We start from the raw sequence: 22,053 nt of genomic DNA on the forward strand, positions 1-22,053 counted from the left end.
GGTTCATCAATCCATGATCATAACTTCATAAATTCATACTTTGAAAATAGCATAATGCATGGATCCATGAAAACTCACTTGAAAACAAGCAATTCAACTTAAAACATGTATAATTGAATCATTACCATTGAAATAAACCATGATTGAATTGACCCGATGCATTCTCACGAAAACCCTAAAATTATGGAATTAAAATCAATTGAAAAAAAGAGAGTAAACCTTTAAGATTCATGGATGAAAAGAATCCATGGATGAATCCCTAATATACCTTGATTAAACCAAGCTTAAAATCTGAAAAAGGAAATTTGAATACTTAAACCCTAGCCTTTCCTTGAAGATTGATCCTTGGTAGAGTACTTTAGAGAGAGAAATATTGTAATTAGTGATAGGAGAGTGAATGAGGGGAATTTAAAGGGTTTGGGTAGTTATAGATTTAGAATTAGGCTTAAAATGACAGAGCTTAAGGATTAAATGAAAGGACGGTAATAACCTCATTAAAAGTGTAATGAGGACCACTTTTCAAGGTCGTTCGAACTCGCCATCCAGAGTCGTCGATCATTTGGACTAGCTCGCAAATCCTCCCCTTAGTTTGATTAAAAATCTCTTAACATTTTGGCAAGTTCCTCTAGCTCGCTTACCATGTCGGCGAATCACTGAGGATACCATTCCCTCGCCCAAACTTCCCCCATTCCTGCCAGTTTTTCTGAAAGTTTTAGCGAGGAACATTGTCTTACCACGTCATCTCGGTGAGTCTCCAACCATACAACCTTATTTCCAATCTTACCTGTCTTCTAAGCAATTTCCTAGAACATCTTGACGAGCTCCTTTGCCACTTGTCAAGTTTCCAAGGCCGACTTGGCTAGTCGCCAAGTCCATTGAGTGAGCCTCAGCCTCAAGTCTTCACAAGTTTCCCTTTTAACTCCTCACTTCAACTTTTTCAAATTTAGGGGCCTCACATTATAGTCCTTTAGGAGCTCACTCCAATTGCGCTACCTCGAATTAAGATACCTTTGACTCACAATATACTGAAGACTTATGTGATTAGTGTAAATCTCACAATGAACTCCATACATGTAGTACCACCAAATCTTATGTGCAAAAACTAATGACGCCAACTCCAAGTCATGGGTGGGTTAGTTGTGCTCTTGCCGCTTAAGCCGCCTTGACGCATAAGCTATAACTCAGGCTCACTGCATCAATACACAACCCAAACCAAAGCTAGACGCTTTATAATATACTATCAAGACCTCAGTTTGAAGAGTCAATATAGGTATGGTGATTAGAAAATCTTTGAGCCTTAAAATGCTCGTCTCACACTCCTCTAACCACTCAAAAAGGATGACATCCTGGAGAGTCAACTAAGTTAAAAATGTTGCAATCATAGGGAAGCCCTCAAAAAGCGTATGTAATAGCCGGCTATTACGACAAAGATACGAATCTCAATCACTAAGGTTGGCCTAGACCAATCACAAATAGCCTCAATCTTCGTCGGATCCACCATAATTCCATCATTGGACACCATGTGTCCCAAGAGTTCTACAGACTCAATCCAAAACTTCCTCTTAGAGAACTTGGCATAAAGTCGTTGATCTCTTAAAGTCTGGAGTACTATTCTCAAATGTTGCTCATACTCACTCTGACTCTACGAATATTCTAATATGTCATTAATGAAGACTATGAAGAAGGAATTAGGATATGGACTGAACCCAAGAGTTATCAAATCTATGAAAGCAGTAGGGGCATTAGTCAACTTAAAGGACATCACTAGGAACACATAATGGTCGTAATGATTCCTAAATGGTCTTAGGGATATCCGTTGCCCTAATCCTCAGCATTAATGTATACTTATACCTTTTAGAGGTAACCGAGTTTCAATTCAATCTTAGAAAACACTGCGACACCCTGAAGCTGATCAAATAGGTCATCAATATAAGGCATGGGTTCTTCACTATCACCTTGTTCATCTACCTGTAGTAAATGCACATCCACATAAAGCTGTCCTTTATTCACAAGCAAGACTGGGACACACCAAGGTGATATACTATGCCAAATAAATACCTTACCTAAGAGATCCTAGAGCTGAATATTGAGCTCCTTGAGATCTATGAAGGTGATATATCTGATGGAATAGAAATAGAATAAGTACTCAGCTCTAAGTCGATGGCTAAATCAATATCATGATCATGGGGAAGGCTAGGAAGGTCTATAGTAAATACATCCACATACTCCTACCTTATAGAAACTGAATCTACCTTACGACCCTCCCTACTAACATCTCTCACATAGGCCAAGTAAACTAATCATCCACTAGCCACTAACCTTCGATCCTGAATAAAATAGATAACCCCAATAGGTTTGCAACTATAAGAGCCCTGCCATACTACTGGTGGAATACTAGGCATGGCTAAGGTAACTGTCTTGGCATACCAATCCAAGACCGTGCGGTGAGGGGATAACTAGTCCATGCCCAGAATCATATCAAAATCCAACATGTCAAGAAATATAAGGTCAGCTCAAGTGTTCTGCCCCTAAATAGTCACCAAGCAAGATTTGAATACCTGATCCACTACTAAAGACTCACCTATTGAGGTTTAAACATGCAACAGCACTGCTAAGGGCTCTAGACACATACTCAATTGAGGAGCATAATAAATAGATAAATACGTAAAAGTAAAGCCTAGATGAAATAACGCTAAGGCAGGATGATAGAATAAAAGAATCGTACCTACAATCACATCATCTGATACCTCAGCCTCCATTCTCGCTGGAACTGCATAGAAGTGACCCTGGGTGCCTCTACCTTGAGTATAAACCCTAATATTAACTTGCCTCCTCGAATACCTCCTTATGCACCCTGATAACCACCCCAATAGTCCTGATCCTACCCTCTACCTCTAACCAAAGGTGGTGCTGCTAGGGCTGGTTGAATTATTTGTAGAGCTGGTATGACTGGACTAACCCTACTAGAACCTGTTGATGTCCTTCTACCTAGCCCTCATTTTGGTGCCCCCATGGGCCTCACGACAGATCTTACCAAGTCTACAAGCATGGTCTACTACATCCAAAAATAAGAGGCCTGCCAAAACTATGGACTGAGTCTCAATTGGTAGTTAGAACCTCAACCCTTTGACAAAGCACCAAACTATCTCCACCTTAGCAGGTAGAATCATAGTATCATGACGAGAGATCTCGTGAAATATAGCCTTGTACTCTGACATGGCCATGGAGCCTTGATCTAACCTCAAGAACTAATCACGAAGCTGATCTCTAATTCTCCATGGGATGAACCTGGCCAAGAAGGCCCTTGAAAACTCTGTCCAAGACACCAATCGAGACCCAGCTAGTGTGGCCTCTAAGTATGAACACCACTACTGTCTGGCAGGACCATCAAGCTGATACACATTAAAGTTGCCTCCTCTTGACTCCACTAATCCCAAGGTATATAGCTGTTTTGGCAAGTAGAGAGGAACTTGTGTGCATCCTCTCTAATTTCCCTAAAAAACCTCGGTGGTTGTATCAGAAACATCCCTAGCATATTCTTATCTCGTAAAGGTATAACACTATCCATAACATCTAGATGGGCGGCAATAGGTACCAATAGCAGCTGAACCTTAGGAATCGTTGCTGCAGTCTGACCCTCCGATGCTGGTATTGCTTGGGTCATGATGGGCTTGGAGCGGGTGCCTACTTCATACCCCCAAGTACTATCAGGAGATAGGTAATAGAGGCCTAAAAGATTAAGGGACATATCTAGGGCGGGTCGTGGTTGGGCTGCCCTTGACCCTACTGGCTATGGAGGAACATAAGCTTCTAAGGGCTCCGCCTCCGAGTTTGGAGTGCTCACTTTGTCTCAAGATAGAGCTGCAGTCCTACCACGACTTCTGGGTCGACCTCTACCCCTAGTTGGGGCTCTACCAGCAGGCCTGGATGCATCACTCTCGGCCACTCTACTGTGCGTGCGAGCTATCCTATAAAAGAGTAAAGAAAGTAAGATTTCATGAACCCAATAAGACATACACTACACGAAATCTATACAAAAGAGAAAGGTTCTTAAGGATATCCTATAGCCTCCCGAAGATAATTTATGAATAACTCCGCACTAATCAAGAGGACTCTACTAGACATTAGCTCTGTACAAGTGATAATGGTGAATCTAAGGCTCTGATACCAAATGGTCACGACTCGACTTCTTAAGTCATAATGACACCTACTATAACAACCTGTAGGTAAGCTAACACATATCCCAAAACTGCAAGTAATGGGATTAAGGGTAGAAACTAAACTAGAAGTCAAACTACAACAGTAATTATAGAAGAATGAGTAGAAACATACCCAAAATATATATATACAAATAGGATCTCTCAAATAACCTTGAAGTCACAAGTACAGAGATGCTACAAAATAGATACAAGTCACAAAAGTGGACTATAGAAACAAAACTTATCTAAAAAAGCAAAAGACTAATCATAATATATATAGATGGAGATGGGAAAATCCAGGAAGCCATGTGCTCATCCTCGTCTCTAAATTAGACTATTGCAAGCTCGATTAAAATGCAGGTAGCTGGTGTTCGGCCCTGCATCACAAAAAAATGCAGAGTGTAGTGTGAGTACCAAAAAAACAGGTACACAGTAGGCATCATAGGCCATATAAGCATTATATGAAATGCTAGAATTGAAATACAATAAGACACAAAAGGCGGAAATCTAACTGAAATGCACATGAGTGTACTAACACACAAAAAAATAGAGAACAACTAACTAAATCTAACTTTCCCCCTATAAGCCTAGAGGGAACACTTATGCGTAAGTTCAAGCAAATCCCAAATGGGCCCCCACAAAACTGATAGGTACATAGAAGAGTTAAAATCCACAAAGAGAACCTGAAGATACTTCCAACATTACTACAACCTTCCACGGACTTGAATCGAATCAACTGAATGCCTGAGACTTCAATCATAGGAAAACAAGAAGTTAAGGACTAGAACCAAAGAGAAGAAGAAGTCAAGGACTTTAACAAAGATTTTGATACCCAAGGACTAATGAAGCTTAAAGATAATGATGAACTCAAACCAAAACTGCAGATAGCGGTGGACTCTAACCTTGGCTATAAATAGCGGTAGACTCTATAATGGTGGATTCTAGACACTATTACAAATAGCAGTGGACTCTAACCACGACTGCAAATAGCTATGGACTCTAACAACAGCTGCAAATAGGCAAGGACTCTAACTAAGCCTAAAGATATCGAGGCATGGACTTTACCCATACCAGGTGGAGGGAATTAGAAACTTGAACCACGAGTAGAGGAGAGTTGGTTAGATTTAAGATTAGTAGCTAAATAAATGTCAAAGGGAGAACCCCAAACCGAGTGTCATCAATAAATCACTTCAAGTCTGACCATATCCAACTACAATCGACTAGTGGCTTCTGGAATAAGGGCCAAGTACATTAAAATTAATGAAATGAGGAGAATTAGGGACAAAACATTTCAAGAGTTGGGTTACTTCCTAGGTAAGGGTCATATTATCAGACTAAAACTCTGGTATATTAGTCTACAGAGAGCTAAGTCGTCTGAAGCAATGTCAAAGAGATTCTAAGGTCTAGCGACTCCAAAATATGCAAGTCTATGGAAATCACTAGTTCAAGCCTAGACTAAGGTCAAACATGATTCAATAACAAACAAAATCCACAAATAAATGTCACCACAAGGTAGGGATGATCAACTAAAGAAACCAACATGCTATCGATGCCCGAAATACCCCAAAAGGCCTAACACATGGATTCTTGGAAGCTAAATATGATTCACTAGCAAACCACACCAAATTCATATGAATCAACATACATTCACATATTCATGCTCAGTCTAAGAAGAAGGAAGTTGTAGCCTACCTTAAGGTCAATCGCGCGCTCTCCAAATCAAGTTGCTAGAGTTTTTTTCTTCCTTATGGCTTTGATTGCTTCCACTCTATTAAAAATAGTTTAACAACATCAGTACAGTTATTTAGACATTAAAATCACAACAAACGGAGATGGATAGATTTCAGAGGCTAAAATGGGAATATGGGGTCCGCATAAGAATTTTTGGAATTAACTCCATAAAATGGCCCTAATTAGCTCCCCAAATATGTGTCCTAAGATAGAACACAATTTGGGGATCAGAACAACCTAGACTTGCACATGCAATAATTACACTTAAAGCTAAGAAGACCACTAGGAAAGAATCTAAATCACAAAAATTACCTCAAAAGAAGATACCCCAACACTTTCTGAACACTCAAATACGTTCCCACAATAATTCCCAACAATGCAGCCTTTGAATTACCAAATTCAGACTTAAAATGAGAGATATCAAGCTTTGAATTATGGAGAATGAGTTAAAGCTCGATACTAAAAAGTACCCTCAAGTGTCAAAAAAGTGACCTTTAATGTCTCTAAAGCAATGGGACCCTCATAGAGGGACCTCGCTAAAGAGAGACCCTTGCCGCTAAAGCGAGAGTCGCTTTAGCAAAGACTAGGCCATTAAAGCGACACCCGCCCAGCTGGACTTTTCCTCACTTAAGAGATTCCCTTTCTTCTTAAGAGAGGGTCACTAAAGGGGAGCTAGAGCCCCAAAAGCGGAGGTATCAGCAAAATTGTATCAGCTGAGTTTTAGCCTATCCCAAGTCTCCGACGGGGTGCATGGGATTCATTCAGAACTCCATTCGCACAAAAAAACTATGCTACCCCATGAAATTTGATGCTCCAAACTCAATGCCATAGTCAAAATTTCTATTCAAGGTTATCTCGAAAAAAATGGGTCCCACACCCAATGGTCCTTTTTAGCCCATTCCACAAAAGGCCCCGAGATTAGACCAGAAGCCTCGCAAAGCGCACGAAAGGTTGTTCTAGACTAAACTCAATATTTCAAAGCTGACCATGCTAACAGAATTTTCATCCGAGTATATTTTCCAAGAAATTTAACCAAAGTCAAACTTAGGCCAAAACTTAATGGCTAAAATTGTCCAAACTTGCACTAAAAGCCTCGAGACTCGATCCGACCATGTCACTAACCTAAAATGACCATTTTGGAGCTGATAAAACTATGAAAATGCCATTCTGAGATCTTTTAGCAGAGGTTTTGACCAAAATCAACTATTCAAATTTTAAAATCTCCAAAATAGAGAAATAAGCATAAATTCCAAATAAAAATGACCAGGCAACGAATAGTCAGAGCCAGTAAGTCATAAATGACTTGGGGCCGCTATAGAAATGATCTAAATGAAAAAAGGAATACATTTACACATAAATGACCTAGAGGGTCATTACAAAGAATGAACATGCAGGCCACTTGAGGATTGTCTTGCAAACTTTTAAGGACCATCAGTTGTTTGCTAAATTCAGTATGTGTGAAATTTGGTTAAATTTAGTAGCATTCCTTTTCCATATTATTTCTGGAGAGTGCATATGTTGATCCTCGAAATATTGAAATGGTTACAAATGGGCCTAAACCCATTGTTGCCTCAGATATTAAGAGTTTCTTGGGTTTAGTTGGTTATTACAAATAATTTGTGGAAGGTTTTTTGTCTATTGATTCTCCTTTGTCCAGACTGACTCAGAAAAAAGTCAAGCTTCAATGGTCTGAAGCTTATGAGAAGAGTTTTTAGGATTTGAAGGGTCGACTTACAATACCTCTAGTTTTGACTCTATCAGAAGGTTCAGATGATTTTGTGGTTTATTATGATTCTTCTAGAATTGGTCTTTGATGTGTGTTGATGCAAAATTTTAGGGTGATAGCTTATGCTTCTAGGCAACTTAAAGTTCATGCAAGGAATTACCCAACTCACTATCTTAAGTTGGAATTGGTAGTGTTTGCCTTGAAGATTTGGAGGCACTATCTATATGGTGTTCATGTATACGTGTTCACCAATCATAAGAGTCTTCAATATGTGTTTAATCAGAAAGATATTGAATCTTTGCCAAAAGAGGTGGATTATATTGTTGAAATATTATGCAATGAGTGTTTTATACTATTCGGATAAAGCAAATGTAGAGAGGACCACCAAAGCAAGAAGGCTAAGTCCACAAGTAATGATTGTTACCATCAAAAGGGTGGTAATGGAAACCATTTTTTCTTTTAGAAGTGGTCTTCTAGTTATGCACCTTATTTAGTGAATGCACCTACAGCCAATAACAGAAATGACCAGAGGTCTCAAGAAAACCATAATTTCAGAGCTCAAGGCTCATAGTCTCAAGGTAGTATGGTCTAGACATTTTCCCATAGACCACCTTGTGCTAAGTGTGGTAAACTACATATGATGGAGTGTCATGACGACACTAATGGATGCTAAAAGTATGGCCAAATGGGTCACTTTATGAGAGATTGTCCATCAAATAGGAAAGGTAATGGGGGCAACAAAGCCCAATCTTTTTCAGCAGCTCCACCAAATAGAGGTAATCAAAAGGGTTCTACTTCAGGAACAGGCAGAAGTCCAAACCGTTTGTATGCTATGGCTAATCGCCCTGGTTCCATGATCTAGGAAGTTAATCTAATATATCTTTCTAACCAAGAGAACTCACCAGATATTATCACTGATATGCCGTAAATGATATGCTTGGAGTCTTTACTCATGATGTATATGCATTACTTAATCTAGGTGCTACCTTGTCTTTTGTGATTCCTTATGTAGCCGTTAAGTTTGGGATCCTTCCTGAATGACTCTTAGAACCATTCAGTGTTTTTACTCTCGTTGGTGAGTCTATTCTAGCGAAAAAGGTCTATCATGATTGTACTTTATCTATCTATCATAATGACAAATCTGCAGACTTCGTTGAATTAGACATAGTTGATTTTGATGTCATTCTTTGCATGGACTAGCTTTATGCTTGTTATGCCTCAGTTTATGGTAGAACCCGACCTGTCAAGTTACAGTTTCTAAATGAGTTAATTATTGAGTGAGACCTCTTTGCATTCAGAGGCTCTCTTGAGTCTTTACTTTTCAATCATTCATTATTAGTAAACTAATCAAATAAAATTGAGTTTATTCAGTTTATTAATTTGAGTATATTTGGAAAACATTGAGTTATATCTATCTATCTATCTATCTATCTATCTATCTATCTATATATACATATATATATATATATATATATGTGTGTGTGTGTGTGTGTGAGCTTGGAGTTTTAAAAGTGAGATTGTTAAGCTTATTTACATTTATTGTGCCCATCTGAGTATGGTTTTTATGTGTAAGTCTTCCAATTAGTGAGTTAGCCAATCCAAGGCTTTAAATGAGAACCAACAATGGTTTTTGAGTGTTGGCGACGCTAGAGTGTAGACTTGGGGCATGGAAAATAGTTTGCTTTTGAGGTAGTCGTGGATCCTGTACCAACTCCTATCTTTAGTTACTAGAGGCTACATGGACAAAGCTATAGAGCTAACTAAGTTATTAAAGTTTGATGTTTGAATAATATTTCTTTCTATTTCAGAGTTATTTACAAATTCCTACTTTAAGAATAATCACTTAAAAGTGTTATAGATGCTCATTCTTTCAAAGCTTTTGCATTTGAGTTTAGTCTTCCATTGAGTAGTCATCTAGGACAATGGTTCACTTGGGATCACCAATTATTTTCGAGTGTTGGCCATGTCTAGGGTGTAAGCTCAGAGTGTGACAGATCATGCAACTCATTTTATATAGAGACTAACTAAGCTAAGTCTAAAAGAGAAGACCATAACTTACCTCAAGGCCGAAATCGCACTCAAACATCTACTCGGGTGCTTTTTCTTTCTGAAGAGCCTCATAATGTTGCCACACTATCAAAAATAAAATAAATACGTCAATACGAGACTAACGATACCTATATCGATGTTATGAAATTCAAATTGGAAATTGGATCAAAAATTGACCGACAAACAATGATAACAAATTGGAAAACTAACTTTGTCATTATATTTTCTTCGACGTGAGGATCACATGCATCAAAGTTGGGAAAGACGACTACTAATTTGAACCTCAAATGGTCCAGAAACTAAACTTTATGAAATAAGAAATTAAGGTATTTAAGCTTAAAAATGGAATCGAATCGCAAAAATAAAGCTAGAATACGTAATAGAATGTGAAGAGGAAGAAATCTACCTTGAAATCAAGTGAAATGGCGGAGAATTGAGCAAAATCTCTCAAGACCAAGCTTTAACTCTTTTCCTCACTCATGAAAAACAAAGAAGATGAGAGAAATATAACACCAATGATGACCGCAAAAATGGCTAAATGACCGCAAAAGCAGTCACACCATAGTTGGCCAACCATCATAAACACGGTCGAAAATCCGCAAAAGAGGGTACGATAAAAACGGTTGCACAAACAGCTTTGGCATCAGTCAAAAGTTAAGATGAAATTCTTCTCCGAATGGGTCTTTGAGTTTAGTTCATAACCCCGTCAGCTCTCATAAAAAAATGACCAAAATAAGCAATAAAATATGGTGAAACCCATCGATGGACCTCTAAAGTTGGCACAAACTTTCACTTAGACACCTCAACTAGGCTTTGTTCATTTTTGACACCTCAAGTAAGGCTCTGATGTGTCATTTTGACACTTTGTGCTGACTTGGCACATTGCGTGTGCTGCACCCATTTTAAGCGCGTAAAGAACATTTTTTCTTAAATTTTATTTTTGTTCTTCTTCTTCATTTTGCCCTTCTCTCTGCAAATTTTACCAACTTTTCCAAGAATAAGAAAATAATGAACCCAACCCAAAAAATAAGAAGAAGAAAACAACAGCAATAAGGATAACAAGAGATCTTGGAATATAAGAGAAATCATACAGAAAGTTATGGAGATAATTGTTTGAGTAAATCAACAAAATTTCTGCAATTCTATTACCAACAAAACCGAAAGATAGTCCATTTATCATTTACGAGCATAAACCGATTCATTTAATCATTGCGATCAACTCAAAATTTGAAGAACAGATCATATACAGAAAATTTCCAACAATACTAACCATAAATTAGAGTTCTAACGATAAAAACTATCATCGATCATCAAATTAAATCAAAAATTCCTCTTTTTTACGGTAAATACAAGCAAATTAAACCCTAATCAGAGAAAATTGATGGAATGCTACATGTAAAAACTAGAATTTAACAAACTTTGCAAAGATTGAATCAGATCAGAAGGAATTAATCCACAATACGAAGAAGGATATTTCTTTCCTGGATATTCGGATGAAAAAAATATAGATTTATGGAAAAAAGGTCATGTGTCTTTTTAATAATACTGTAAATCCAATAATAAGTAGACACATAGACAAAACTTTTTAATTAATTTTTATTTTTTTAAAAAATATTATTAGATTAAAAAAATGTCGCGTGTCTTTATTTAATTCGCTGCTTTTGACACGTCAGGCAAGTGCATTACACACACTTAATATATTTTGGTGATTGTCAAAAAGTGTCAAAATGACACATCGAAGCCTTACTTGAGGTGTCTAAAATGAACGAAGCCTAGTTGAGGTGTCTAAGTGAAAGTTCGTACCAACTTTGGGGGGCACCGATGGGTTTCGCCATAAAATATTGATCCAAGTCAACTCGCACACAAGAACCAAAATAAACATTTCATAAAACACCAAAAAATTATACTGATCACCTTGGAATCCAAACCAAAGGTCATTCTAGACCAAAGTTGATGTTTCACAACTAACAATGTTGACGAAAATCTCATCCGATCTTGTTTACCAGGAATGTTGACCGAAGTCAACCCTTTGCTTAACTTTCCAACATCTCGCCTAACTGCTGAAACTCACACCGAAAGCCTTGTGATTCAAACAATGAATACTCGTCTGACGAACATTTTATACGACAACAAATTCTCCAAAATGTTGATCAAAGTCAACTCTTTCAACATACAAGCTTCAAAGATAATAAAACTCATCCAAAATCTCCTGACCACCTCGGGAAGCATGCCACTTATCCCAACACATAAAAACACTACATAGAAGATACATGAAGGGGCAAAACAGGAAATAAATATAAAAGCAAGCAAATGACCTTGAGGTTCATTACATTAATTATAGTGTATAACTAAAAGCAATTCAAATTGAATACTTTTTTAGACGGTCTAGATTTGATGGAAAAACAGATTATTGACATTGTTCATAGTAAAGTCGCTGAGTTGAGCAAGATTTATGTGAACATGTTCACTGAAAAATTTTGTTAGTTACTCTTTAAATTTTGCACACCCTTCGTAAAATTTCTGCCTCCGCCAGTGTGTTTGACCATGAATTTTTTTATTTTTTTTGGGAGTTGAACTTCATAAAACATGTTTGACCACAAAACTTTGAAAAACTTTTGAAATTTTCAGAAATTCAAAAAACACACACAAAAAAAAAAGAGTTTCACTCCAAATTACCCAAAAAAATCCAGAACAACTATAAGTTATATTCATGACCAAACACAACTTCAATTTTCAAAATAATACACATAAGCTCCTCAACAAGATGAGACCTGCCATAAACAATTTTGACATTCCTATCGATGGATTAGAGAGATTTGTATCAATGAGTATTATCCCATCATAATTGATTAGAGATCTAGCTCCCTTTTTATAAATTCATCATCTAACATAGAACTGGATTTTTTTGTAGCATACAGTGAATGCTATTACTGATTTATCACTCTTTATATTTGAAATTTATGACGTCCTGTAGTTTTAACACACACTCAATTAACAAGCTAGCCTGAGGAAAAGATTAAAATACATGATTACTTCTGATCTTATGATAACCTTCAACACAAAATAACTCGACTAATCCTAGTTAAGTGGGTGAAACGTAATCTGAGCTCCATGTTGGGGTTGAAGAGTCATAACAGTATAAGGAGCATGAGCATAGGTTGGTGAGAGCTTGAAGGAGAACTGTTTTAGTATCATAGACAGTGCAACTTTTGCCTCTATCATGGAGAAATTTTGGCCAATACAAGTCCTTGGTCCCCATCCAAATGGCATGAACGCCATCTGTGTTGGATCTTTGCAAGCATGTGAAATTCCTTCCGCGAACCTCTCTGGCTTAAATTCTTTTGCATCCTCACCCCATAGCTCAGCGTCTCGATTAATTAGCATTATAGGTAGTGTCAGATCCACCCCTGCTGGAATAGAGAGATCTCCTATTATACATTCTTTGTAAGCGCGTTTGTACAGAGCAATCACCGGTGGATATAGCCTGAGCACTTCATTAACAATCATAGTTACCTGCGAAAAGAAAAATTCTCACAAGTTCATGCATGTTAGACCTTGTTTCAAATATTAGTCGTTTTGAAAAACTAAATTTGTTTTGAAAGACACTCACAATTTTGAGGTGACTTATTCCTTCAGCCTCTGGATTCTTCTCCCTAACAACTTGTAGAACTTCTTGCCTTGCCTTTTCTTGCCAGTCCTGGTGAATAGCCAAAACAATCAATGTCCATGTCAACAAGCTTGATGTTGTTTCATGACCGGCAAGGTAAAACTGTTTGCATTCTTCTATTATGTCCTCCTTTGTCATCTGATTATTATCTACTGAATTGTTCTGATTGTTAAATTGCAACAACAGGCCAAGTAAGTCATCTCCCCTGGTTTCCCCTGTTCTGATCATGTTCTCCTTTGTGTCCACAATTGTTTTAAGCATTGAAGTGATCCTTCTATCCAAGTCTTTTCTTCTTCGATTCCTTTTCGTTGGAACAAATCTGTGTATGATGATTTTTCAGAACACAAGAATTGGGAGTTTCGAAAGTAAATGCTCTAGATAGGAGAGAGTTACCTAAAACCAGGAATATATAGCATTCCCATAGCCTCTATCACAAGTTGTTGTAGTTCTTTTTGAAGTTCTAGGATCTTTTGTCCATCTTTGAAGCAACTTCCAAATGCTGTTCTTGAAATGATATCACCAGTAAGTTGTTGAAATTCAGGCCATATATCTATTTCTGAAGTCCCCTCAAGGCTAATTGTTTTCATCCACTTCTCTATCATAAACGCACAACTTTCTGCAATTGTTGGGATCATGCCCTGTAAATGGATACCAACATGAGTAAGATATCCCTCTGATAAAAGATTACATCAATTCATTGTGTATGAATAATGAAATTTTATTGATACAAAACCAATTTCAATAGACTATTGGAGGGTGACATCCTTCTCCCCAAGTTACTGGTCTATTTTTCCAAGTTCATTAGAGAGAGTCGTCAACCACCCCCCCCTCCCCACCCCATCTCGGTATTTCTCTAGCAAAAGGCTCATTGTACTTTTAAAATTATGAATTCAAAATTTACTTTATTGAAATTGGGAAAAAGGATTAAAAATACCCCTTAACTTTCATTTATTAGTTAGACTTTTACTCTTACTATTAACGTGAAATTGTTCTTACTCTCTTCATATGCAAACTTGTCACTTGTATCCCTCTTTTAACGGAAAGCCCCAAATCAACAAAAATAACTCGATTTTATTTAAATTACCCAATTTTAACCCAATCCGACCCACCTAATCATATAACCCATTCCATTTACCTTGAATAACACCTAAGTCTATTTTTCACCCTTTTCCCTTGAAATTTTCTTACTATTTTTCACACAAACGTATATATATATATATATATATATATATATATATATATATCCACGATGTGTGTTAAAAATATTGAGTTTTAGTTGAACACGTAACTCAAAAGCTACATCTGCCACTGACTATGTTGAGTGAGTTGAATGTTCCATTAAAAGCCACAAAAATGAGCATTGTTGTAGTTGAAAAAAGTAACCTTCAATTTCTCCAAGTGAAAAGCAGGATTGATTATCTTTCTGTGCATAGCCCATTTTTCACCTTGTAGAGTTGTCAATCCTTTAGTTAGAATCAACACAAGAGGGTTCAATGGTGGCAAATGGAAGTGGCCTTGCTTGTTTAAGAGCACTTCTTTTATCAATGTTGGATCCATGACGATCAATCTTGGTGACGTCCCAAGCCAACTCAGAGATATCTTCCCTGCAACCAAATTCATTTTAGCTCATACTTGGTAGATAAAAAGAATTATTCAAGCAAATTATCATTGAATTTCAAATTACAGTACTAGTGGAGTTTCACCGGTAAAATTTGAAACTCTATAAATTTCTCTATTTTTTAAAGATAGGGCGGAAAAGTTCATCTTTAGTAATAATTGAGCTCGTTATCCTGGAATATTCATAAACTATATCAACTTACCATATTTTTGTACCATATAGTGAGTGAAGGGATCAACACGTGAGACAATATCGTGAGTTAAGCTAATTGGCTTGGACCATGCCTCATCCATTTGACTGCCAACATCTTTGAGGTCTCCAAGCAACAATTTGTAATGAGTGCCTTTGAATCCTTACTGCTTCAAACGCTTTTCCAGAAATTTTGGTTTTATGAAGATGGAGTAGGAAATTTTCAGAAGAAAATAGCTTAATATAAGCAAGGGAAACAGTAGTAATAAAGAAAGCAATACTACTAGATTTGCCATCAGTAATGAGAAAGTGGAGTACTTTCTTTGAGTTTGAATTCTGAGATAACTACCATAGGAAGTTGGTCACTATATATATCCATTTCCAAGATTTGGCTTTTCAAATTTAGTCAAACCTACTTGTTGGCAAAGATAAAATGTTGACTAAGGACAAACTAATCTTGGAGAATAAGGCAACAGTTAATTGTATATGTTCCTTGTCTGGACAAATTAAGAGCTAATTAATATATAATATGCTTAATTAAAGACTAGGACCAAACAAGTTTCTACAAAGGTGCAATAAAATAAAACAAAAATCATGGATAGGCGATTTGAAACCAATATGATAATTGAGAGCTTTGATATATCAGATGTTCGTCAGATTTACCTTTGACTTAGCAAATATCAGATTAGTATTAAAATGTAATTGTTGGTGCAGATTAATTAGTATACAAATTCAAACTCCCAGTCTCAAGATAACTCACTACAAAGCTTGATATATTTATTTTTTTGGATAATTAATGGTGAATATATAGTTGCTTTCGTGGAGCGCAAGATAGATTGATTCCGTCTTGCCTTCTTGAATATGTTCTTTTCCAACTATGTTAATTCAAAAAAAAAAGAATTGAAATAAATTTTCTTTTTTGATTGATGCGGTAAAGAACAGTGTACCTATATTTATACAAGTTTGATATTGGAATTCTATAACTGACTACTCAACTGTCCTATCATTATTGGCCTATTTATAACAAACTTTGTAAAAAAAATATTCTATCCTAGTATGTTGTTTATCGTGTTTCGACTATCACATGATTTTATTGTTGATTTGGCTCTTCTCTGATAGAATTTTGCACTGCTTCCTTATCTTATTTTGCTATATTCTCTTCATTGGCTCCTTCATCTTTATAGTGAGATTTGTTGCACTTGAGCCAAGGGTCTTTCGGAAAGAGCTTCTCCATTTCCACAAGATAGTGATAAGGTCTGCGTGCATTCTACCCTCCTCAGACCTCATTTGTGGAATTTCACTAGGTATGTTGTTGTGACAGATGAAACAACAACAACAACCCAGTGAAATCCCACAACGTGGGGTCTGGGGAGGATAAAGTGTAGCAGACCTTACTCCTACCAAGGTAGGACGACTGTTTCCGAAAGACCCTTGGCTCAATAAAAACATAACAAGCGGTCAGATAAGGTTAAGAAATTCAAAGCGCTACGGGGTAACAAATAACGCAAGTGTCACAAATACAATAGGGTAATTAAAGTATAGAAAGTAATATATAATAAGAGAAATAACAGAAATCAGAGCACAAGAAATCGTAATGCACTATTGCGGCTACGAATAGGGAAGGATAACGAGACTATGTACTAGCCTTCTACCCGAATGTGGGTCCTCCATACCCTCCTATCTAAGTTCATGTCCTCCGTAAGCTATAACTGCGTCATGTCCTGTCTAATCACCTCTCCCCAATACTTTTTCGGCTTACCCCTACTTCTTTTGTACCCATCCATGGCCAACTTCTCACACCTCCGCACCAGGGCACCTGTGTCTCTCCTCTTCACATGTCCAACCCATCTCAGTCGCTTTTTCCGCATCTTGTCTTCCATCAAGGCCACTCCCACCTTGTCCCGGAAAGCCTCATTTCTAATTCTGTCTCTCCTGGTGTGCCCACACATCCATCTCAACATTCTCATCTCAGCAACTTTCATCTTTTGAACGTGAGAGGTCTTTAACTGGCCAGCACTCTGCCCCGTACAACATAACCGGTCTAACACCACTTTGTAGAACTTTTTCTTAAGTTGTGGTGGCACCTTCTTGTCACATAGCACTCCGGAAGCGAGCCTCCATTTCATCCACCCTGCCCTAATACGATGTGTGACATCATCATCAATCTCCCCGCTGCCTTGCATGATAGATACTTGAAACTACTTCTCTTTTGGATGACCTGGGCACCAAGCCTAACTTCCACGCCAACCTCCTGAAGTGTCTCACTGAACTTGCACTCTAAGTACTCTATCTTGGTCCTACTCAGCTTAAACCCTCTAAACTCCAAGGTATGTCTCCAATCCTCCAGCTTAGCATTAACACCTCTACGAGTTTCATTGATCAGGACTATGTCATCCGCGGAAAGCATACACCATGGCACCTCACCTTGAATTTATCGCATCAATCCATCCATCGCCAAGGCAAATTAAAATGGACTAAGAGTTGATCCTTGATGCAATTCCATCACAACTGAAAAGTGCTCTGAGTCCCCTCCTACTGTCCTTACCCTAGTTTTGGCACTCTTATACATGTCCTTGATCAACCTAATGTACGACACAGGTACACCTTTAGCCTCCAAACATCTCCATAGTATCTCTCATTGAACTTTATCGTAAGCCTTTTCTAGGTCGATGAATACCATATGCAAGTCCCTCTTCCTTTCCCTATACTGCTCCACCAATCTCCTCATAAGATGGATGGCTTCTGTAGTTGAGCGTCCTGGTATAAATTTGAACTGGTTCTCTGAAATAGACACGCCTCTCCTCACCCTCATCTCCACCACTCTTTCCCACACTTTCATAGTATGGCTTAGAAGCTTGATAGCAGATCTGGAGATCCCCCTTGTTTTTGTAAGAGGGATCATTACGCTCGACCTCCATTCTTGGGCATCATTGCCATCTCAAAGATGACATTAAATAACCTAGTCAGTCACTCCAAACCTACCGAGCTCGCACTCTTCCAAAATTTCCCAGGGATCTCATCGGGTCCGGTCGCTCTTCCGCAGCGCATCCTACGCACAGCACCCTTAACCTCTTCGACAGTAATACTTCTGCAACACTCAAAATCGTGACGCGTCGCTGTATGTTTCAAATCTCCCAACACAATCTCTCTGTCCCCCTCTTTATTCAAGAATTTATGAAAGTATGATTGTCATCTCTGTTTAATGAGAGTCTCATCTACCAGTACTTTTCCATGCTCGTCCTTAATGCACTTCACTTGATCCACATCGCGTGCCCTCCTCTCCCGCGCCCTGGCTAGCTTGAACAATTTTCTATCCCCACATTTCTCTTCTAGTTCAGCGTAAAGGCGTTCAAAAGCTGCCGTTTTGCCGTTGAAACCGCCGACTTTGCCTCCTTCTTCGCTATCTTATAAAGTTCTTTATTCGTCTACTTCTCCACCTCCTCTGTGATTTCTATCAACTCTGCGTACGCCATTTTCTTTGCTTCCACCTTCCCTTGCACTTCTCTATTCCACCACCAGTCCCCTCGGTGCCGACTACGACTACCTGTCGAGACTCCCAAGACTTTCCTTGCTACAATCCTAATACAACTAGCCGTCCTATCCCACATACTGGTGACAGATGAAACAAAATGGAAAATAATTTGTGTACTTCTAGAAGAAAAACAATAGCTAGCAGATCAATGTACTTGGACTATTTGATCTTGGGCTGATGGCAAAAATGAAAGTGACCCAGATGGCCCAATATCAGAGAAGCCCATCTGCTTCTTTGTTTGTGTTGAACCAAGACCCTTTTGCTTCCTCATTTGTATCGAACATGTGTCCATTTTTCACTTCTGTTTTCTTCCGTGAACTGAGAACATCGTGTATGAAAATCACCATTGTCAACAAACTATTAGTAACATTTGGTGCTGGTGCCAATTATGGCCCTAATAATCTAATTACATCCATACATAACATTAAACAACGAACAATATTAGTATACGGCTATACGCACAATACACTGGTTTCATAGGCATAATCCTTTAAGGTTGATGGTACTGGCTAAAATAGTATAACTGTACTGTACTGTACATTGCTACAATTTTCAGCCATGGGACTTTGAAGTCATTTTCAAGTGCCATTTTGTCATTTCTCTATCTCCTCCTGAATTTGACCATCAGCAAGTTCTACAGGCAAGTCCGCTTGAGAATCTCCATCGGAGTTTGCCTTCTTCAATATTGGACTCGTATGAGAGGAAACAAATGTGAATTCTAAGCTCAATTATTTGTCATTTGATGTTTTGGATACTATCTATATTCTATAGCGTACCCTGCTATAAGATCGTCCGCTACTGCATAATGGAGAAAGTCATTTTCTTTTAAACTTTGATGTTTCAATGAATGGTTTAACGCCTAGTTAAATGATTTTAATTAAAATAAGAAAATAACTGTCTAACTTTATTAATACAATGTGTAAAGTTCAATGGCCATATGAGAATTATACATGCCTATGCTACGAAGAAATGTTTTCCTCATTTTGACAAGGGAAATTTCATTACTGAAGAAATGTTTTCCTCATTTTGACAAGGGAAATTTCATTACTGAAGCAGGTGAAAATTAACAGAAATAACAGCTGTCTTGTGGAGTACTTTCCGTTAGAAAAGTGGTTTTACTATTAATACTTAGCAGTACAGGCAATTAGAACGGGGAATATCACAATTCTTATTAAGCCTCCATATTGCAAAAGATGAGTAAACGAATTATATCATGCGTGATGCATATCCATTTCTTCAATAATTCAATTCATTTCAAATTAGTTGAACATTACTATCAACAATCCTTCTCTACTCCTGATTACCGTACCGGGTTCGGTTTTCGGATCAATCAAGCAGAGTTCCTACACGCAATTGGTTGTTATAGAAGCAGTTGAGCATCCATCAACGTCAGCTAAACCCCTTCAATTGGAAACAATACCCTTCTTCCCACTTGAAAGTTGCTGTACTTCAATTATATATCCCAATCAAAAGAGGGTACGTGGAAAAACATTAGATCAGCTAGCATGAAGTGTAGAGGGTGGGAGAAGGGAGGGGGGGTGAATAAGTGGGGTAAACCGAAAGGAACAGCAAGAGAGATGCCAATTAGTCTGAGGTGCCTAAGTTAAATTAAAACTAGAAAGATCGAAGTAAAATGGTCCTGGTCCCCCTCACTTGTGATAAGCTAGCACGAAGTGTAGAGGGTGGGAGAAAGGGGGGAGGGGGTTGTGAATTGTTTGGGGAGGAAGCACTACAACTAAAGTTTGATATGATAATAAATAATGAAAATAAATTCGACACAAAAATTTTACGTGGAAACCCCTCAAACAGATAGAGGAAAAAAAAACCACAGGGTAGAAAGATCTTACTATGATAATATGGGAGTACACTAATTTCAAATACAAGGAGAAAATAATAATTAACACTTCTCTATTGTAAAAGGAACAACTCACTAAAGAGGACACTCAAGACTATAATATTTATCTTAGTGTATAACTCTCTTTGTGTTCTTACTCTTTTGGATTGTATTTTGTGAGATGATCTAAATGAGGGCAAGAGGCCTTCTATTTATAGAAAACTAGAAAAGTGTAAAATCCGCGTATTGCACCTCCCCTTTTGACTACGCGTTCAAAATGCGTTTTGCAGTATTTGGCTATCTTGCATCCTCCCACTTGAAAATTTAATTGAGAATCAATTAAGTCTTCACACCATCATTTCTACCAGATTACTGCAATGTTACGTTTGTGCTAGACCAACAGAAGATCGACACCATATAAACTTGTTACTGTTGATCGGTTTCGTAAACATATCTGCTAGGTTGTCATTAGTGTGAATTTTTCGAATATCCACACTGCCTTCTGCCACCTTCTCACGAACGAAGTGATACTGAACTCATATGTGCTTTGTCCTTAAATGAAATGCCGGATTCTTTGCAAGATGCAAAGCGCTCTGACTATGACAAAACAGAGCAACATTCTCTTATTTGTGCCCGAGCTCCTCCAGTAACATCTGCATCCATATTGCCTCTTTGCTAGCTTGTGTAGCTACTACATATTCTGCTTTCGTCGTAGATGTAGCCACGATAGATAGCAGTTTTGAAACCCAGCTTACAGCTCCTCCAGCAAGAGTAAACACATAACCTGTGGTGGACTTGCTTTTATCAAAATCACCTGTATAATCTAGATCAACATAACCTTTAATAGTAAACTCTGATCCTCCATAACAATTGCAACATCTGATGTACCCTTGACATATCTCAGGATCCTCTTAACAGTATTCCAATGCTCTCTACCAGGATTATCCATGTATCAACTAACTACTCTCACTGGTTGTGCAATGTCAGATCTTGTATATACCATGGCAAACATTAAACTTTCTACTGCTGCTGATGCATACGGTACTTGAGACATCTCCATCCTCTCTGCTTCATTTCTAGGACTCATTCTTAAGGATGATAACTTGAAATTAATAGGAAGTGGTGCAGAAATTGACTTACAGTCTTGCATCTTAAAGTGTCGCAAGATTTTCTTTAAGTAGTTCTTTTGAGAAAGCCAAATGTTCCTATTATTTCTATCGGTGGATTTGCATTCCTAGAATCTTGTTTGCTGGTCCCAAGTCCTTTATTTCAAACTCCCTACCCAACTGTGCCTTTAAATTTGTGAGACGATCTTTGTTAGGGCCTGCTACCAATATGTCATCAACATACAACAGCAAAATAACAAAATCGTCATCACCAAATCTCTTGTAATAAATACAAGGATCTGAACTATGTTTGTTGTATCCAAGGCTTATAATGAAGGAATCAAATATCTTATACCAACATCTTAGAGCCTGTTTGAGATCGTATAGAGCTTTGTTCAACCT

General features: G+C 37.8%; 1 protein-coding gene across 2 annotated transcripts; it reads right to left on the reverse strand.

The window, feature by feature from the left end:
* Positions 1–12,420: 12,420 nt before the first annotated feature.
* On the reverse strand, positions 12,421–15,522 carry LOC129892393 (cytochrome P450 CYP72A616-like). 2 transcript variants are annotated; one of them, XM_055967961.1, is made up of 5 exons: positions 15,193–15,522; positions 14,756–14,976; positions 13,766–14,010; positions 13,316–13,691; positions 12,421–13,218 (listed from the first exon to the last, which is right to left on the reverse strand). In XM_055967961.1, exons 1-5 carry the CDS (start codon positions 15,281–15,283, stop codon positions 12,784–12,786), a joined length of 1,368 nt encoding a protein of 455 aa, XP_055823936.1. In that variant the 5' UTR covers positions 15,284–15,522; the 3' UTR covers positions 12,421–12,783. The 2 variants fall into 2 exon arrangements, with proteins under 2 accessions (XP_055823936.1, XP_055823937.1); XM_055967962.1 differs by having other exon boundaries at positions 13,316–13,673; positions 15,193–15,497.
* Between the last annotated feature and the right edge of the window lie 6,531 nt (positions 15,523–22,053).

The sequence above is a fragment of the Solanum dulcamara genome, chromosome 6 (genome assembly GCF_947179165.1).
Source record: "Solanum dulcamara chromosome 6, daSolDulc1.2, whole genome shotgun sequence".
Lineage (NCBI taxonomy): Eukaryota > Viridiplantae > Streptophyta > Magnoliopsida > Solanales > Solanaceae > Solanum > Solanum dulcamara.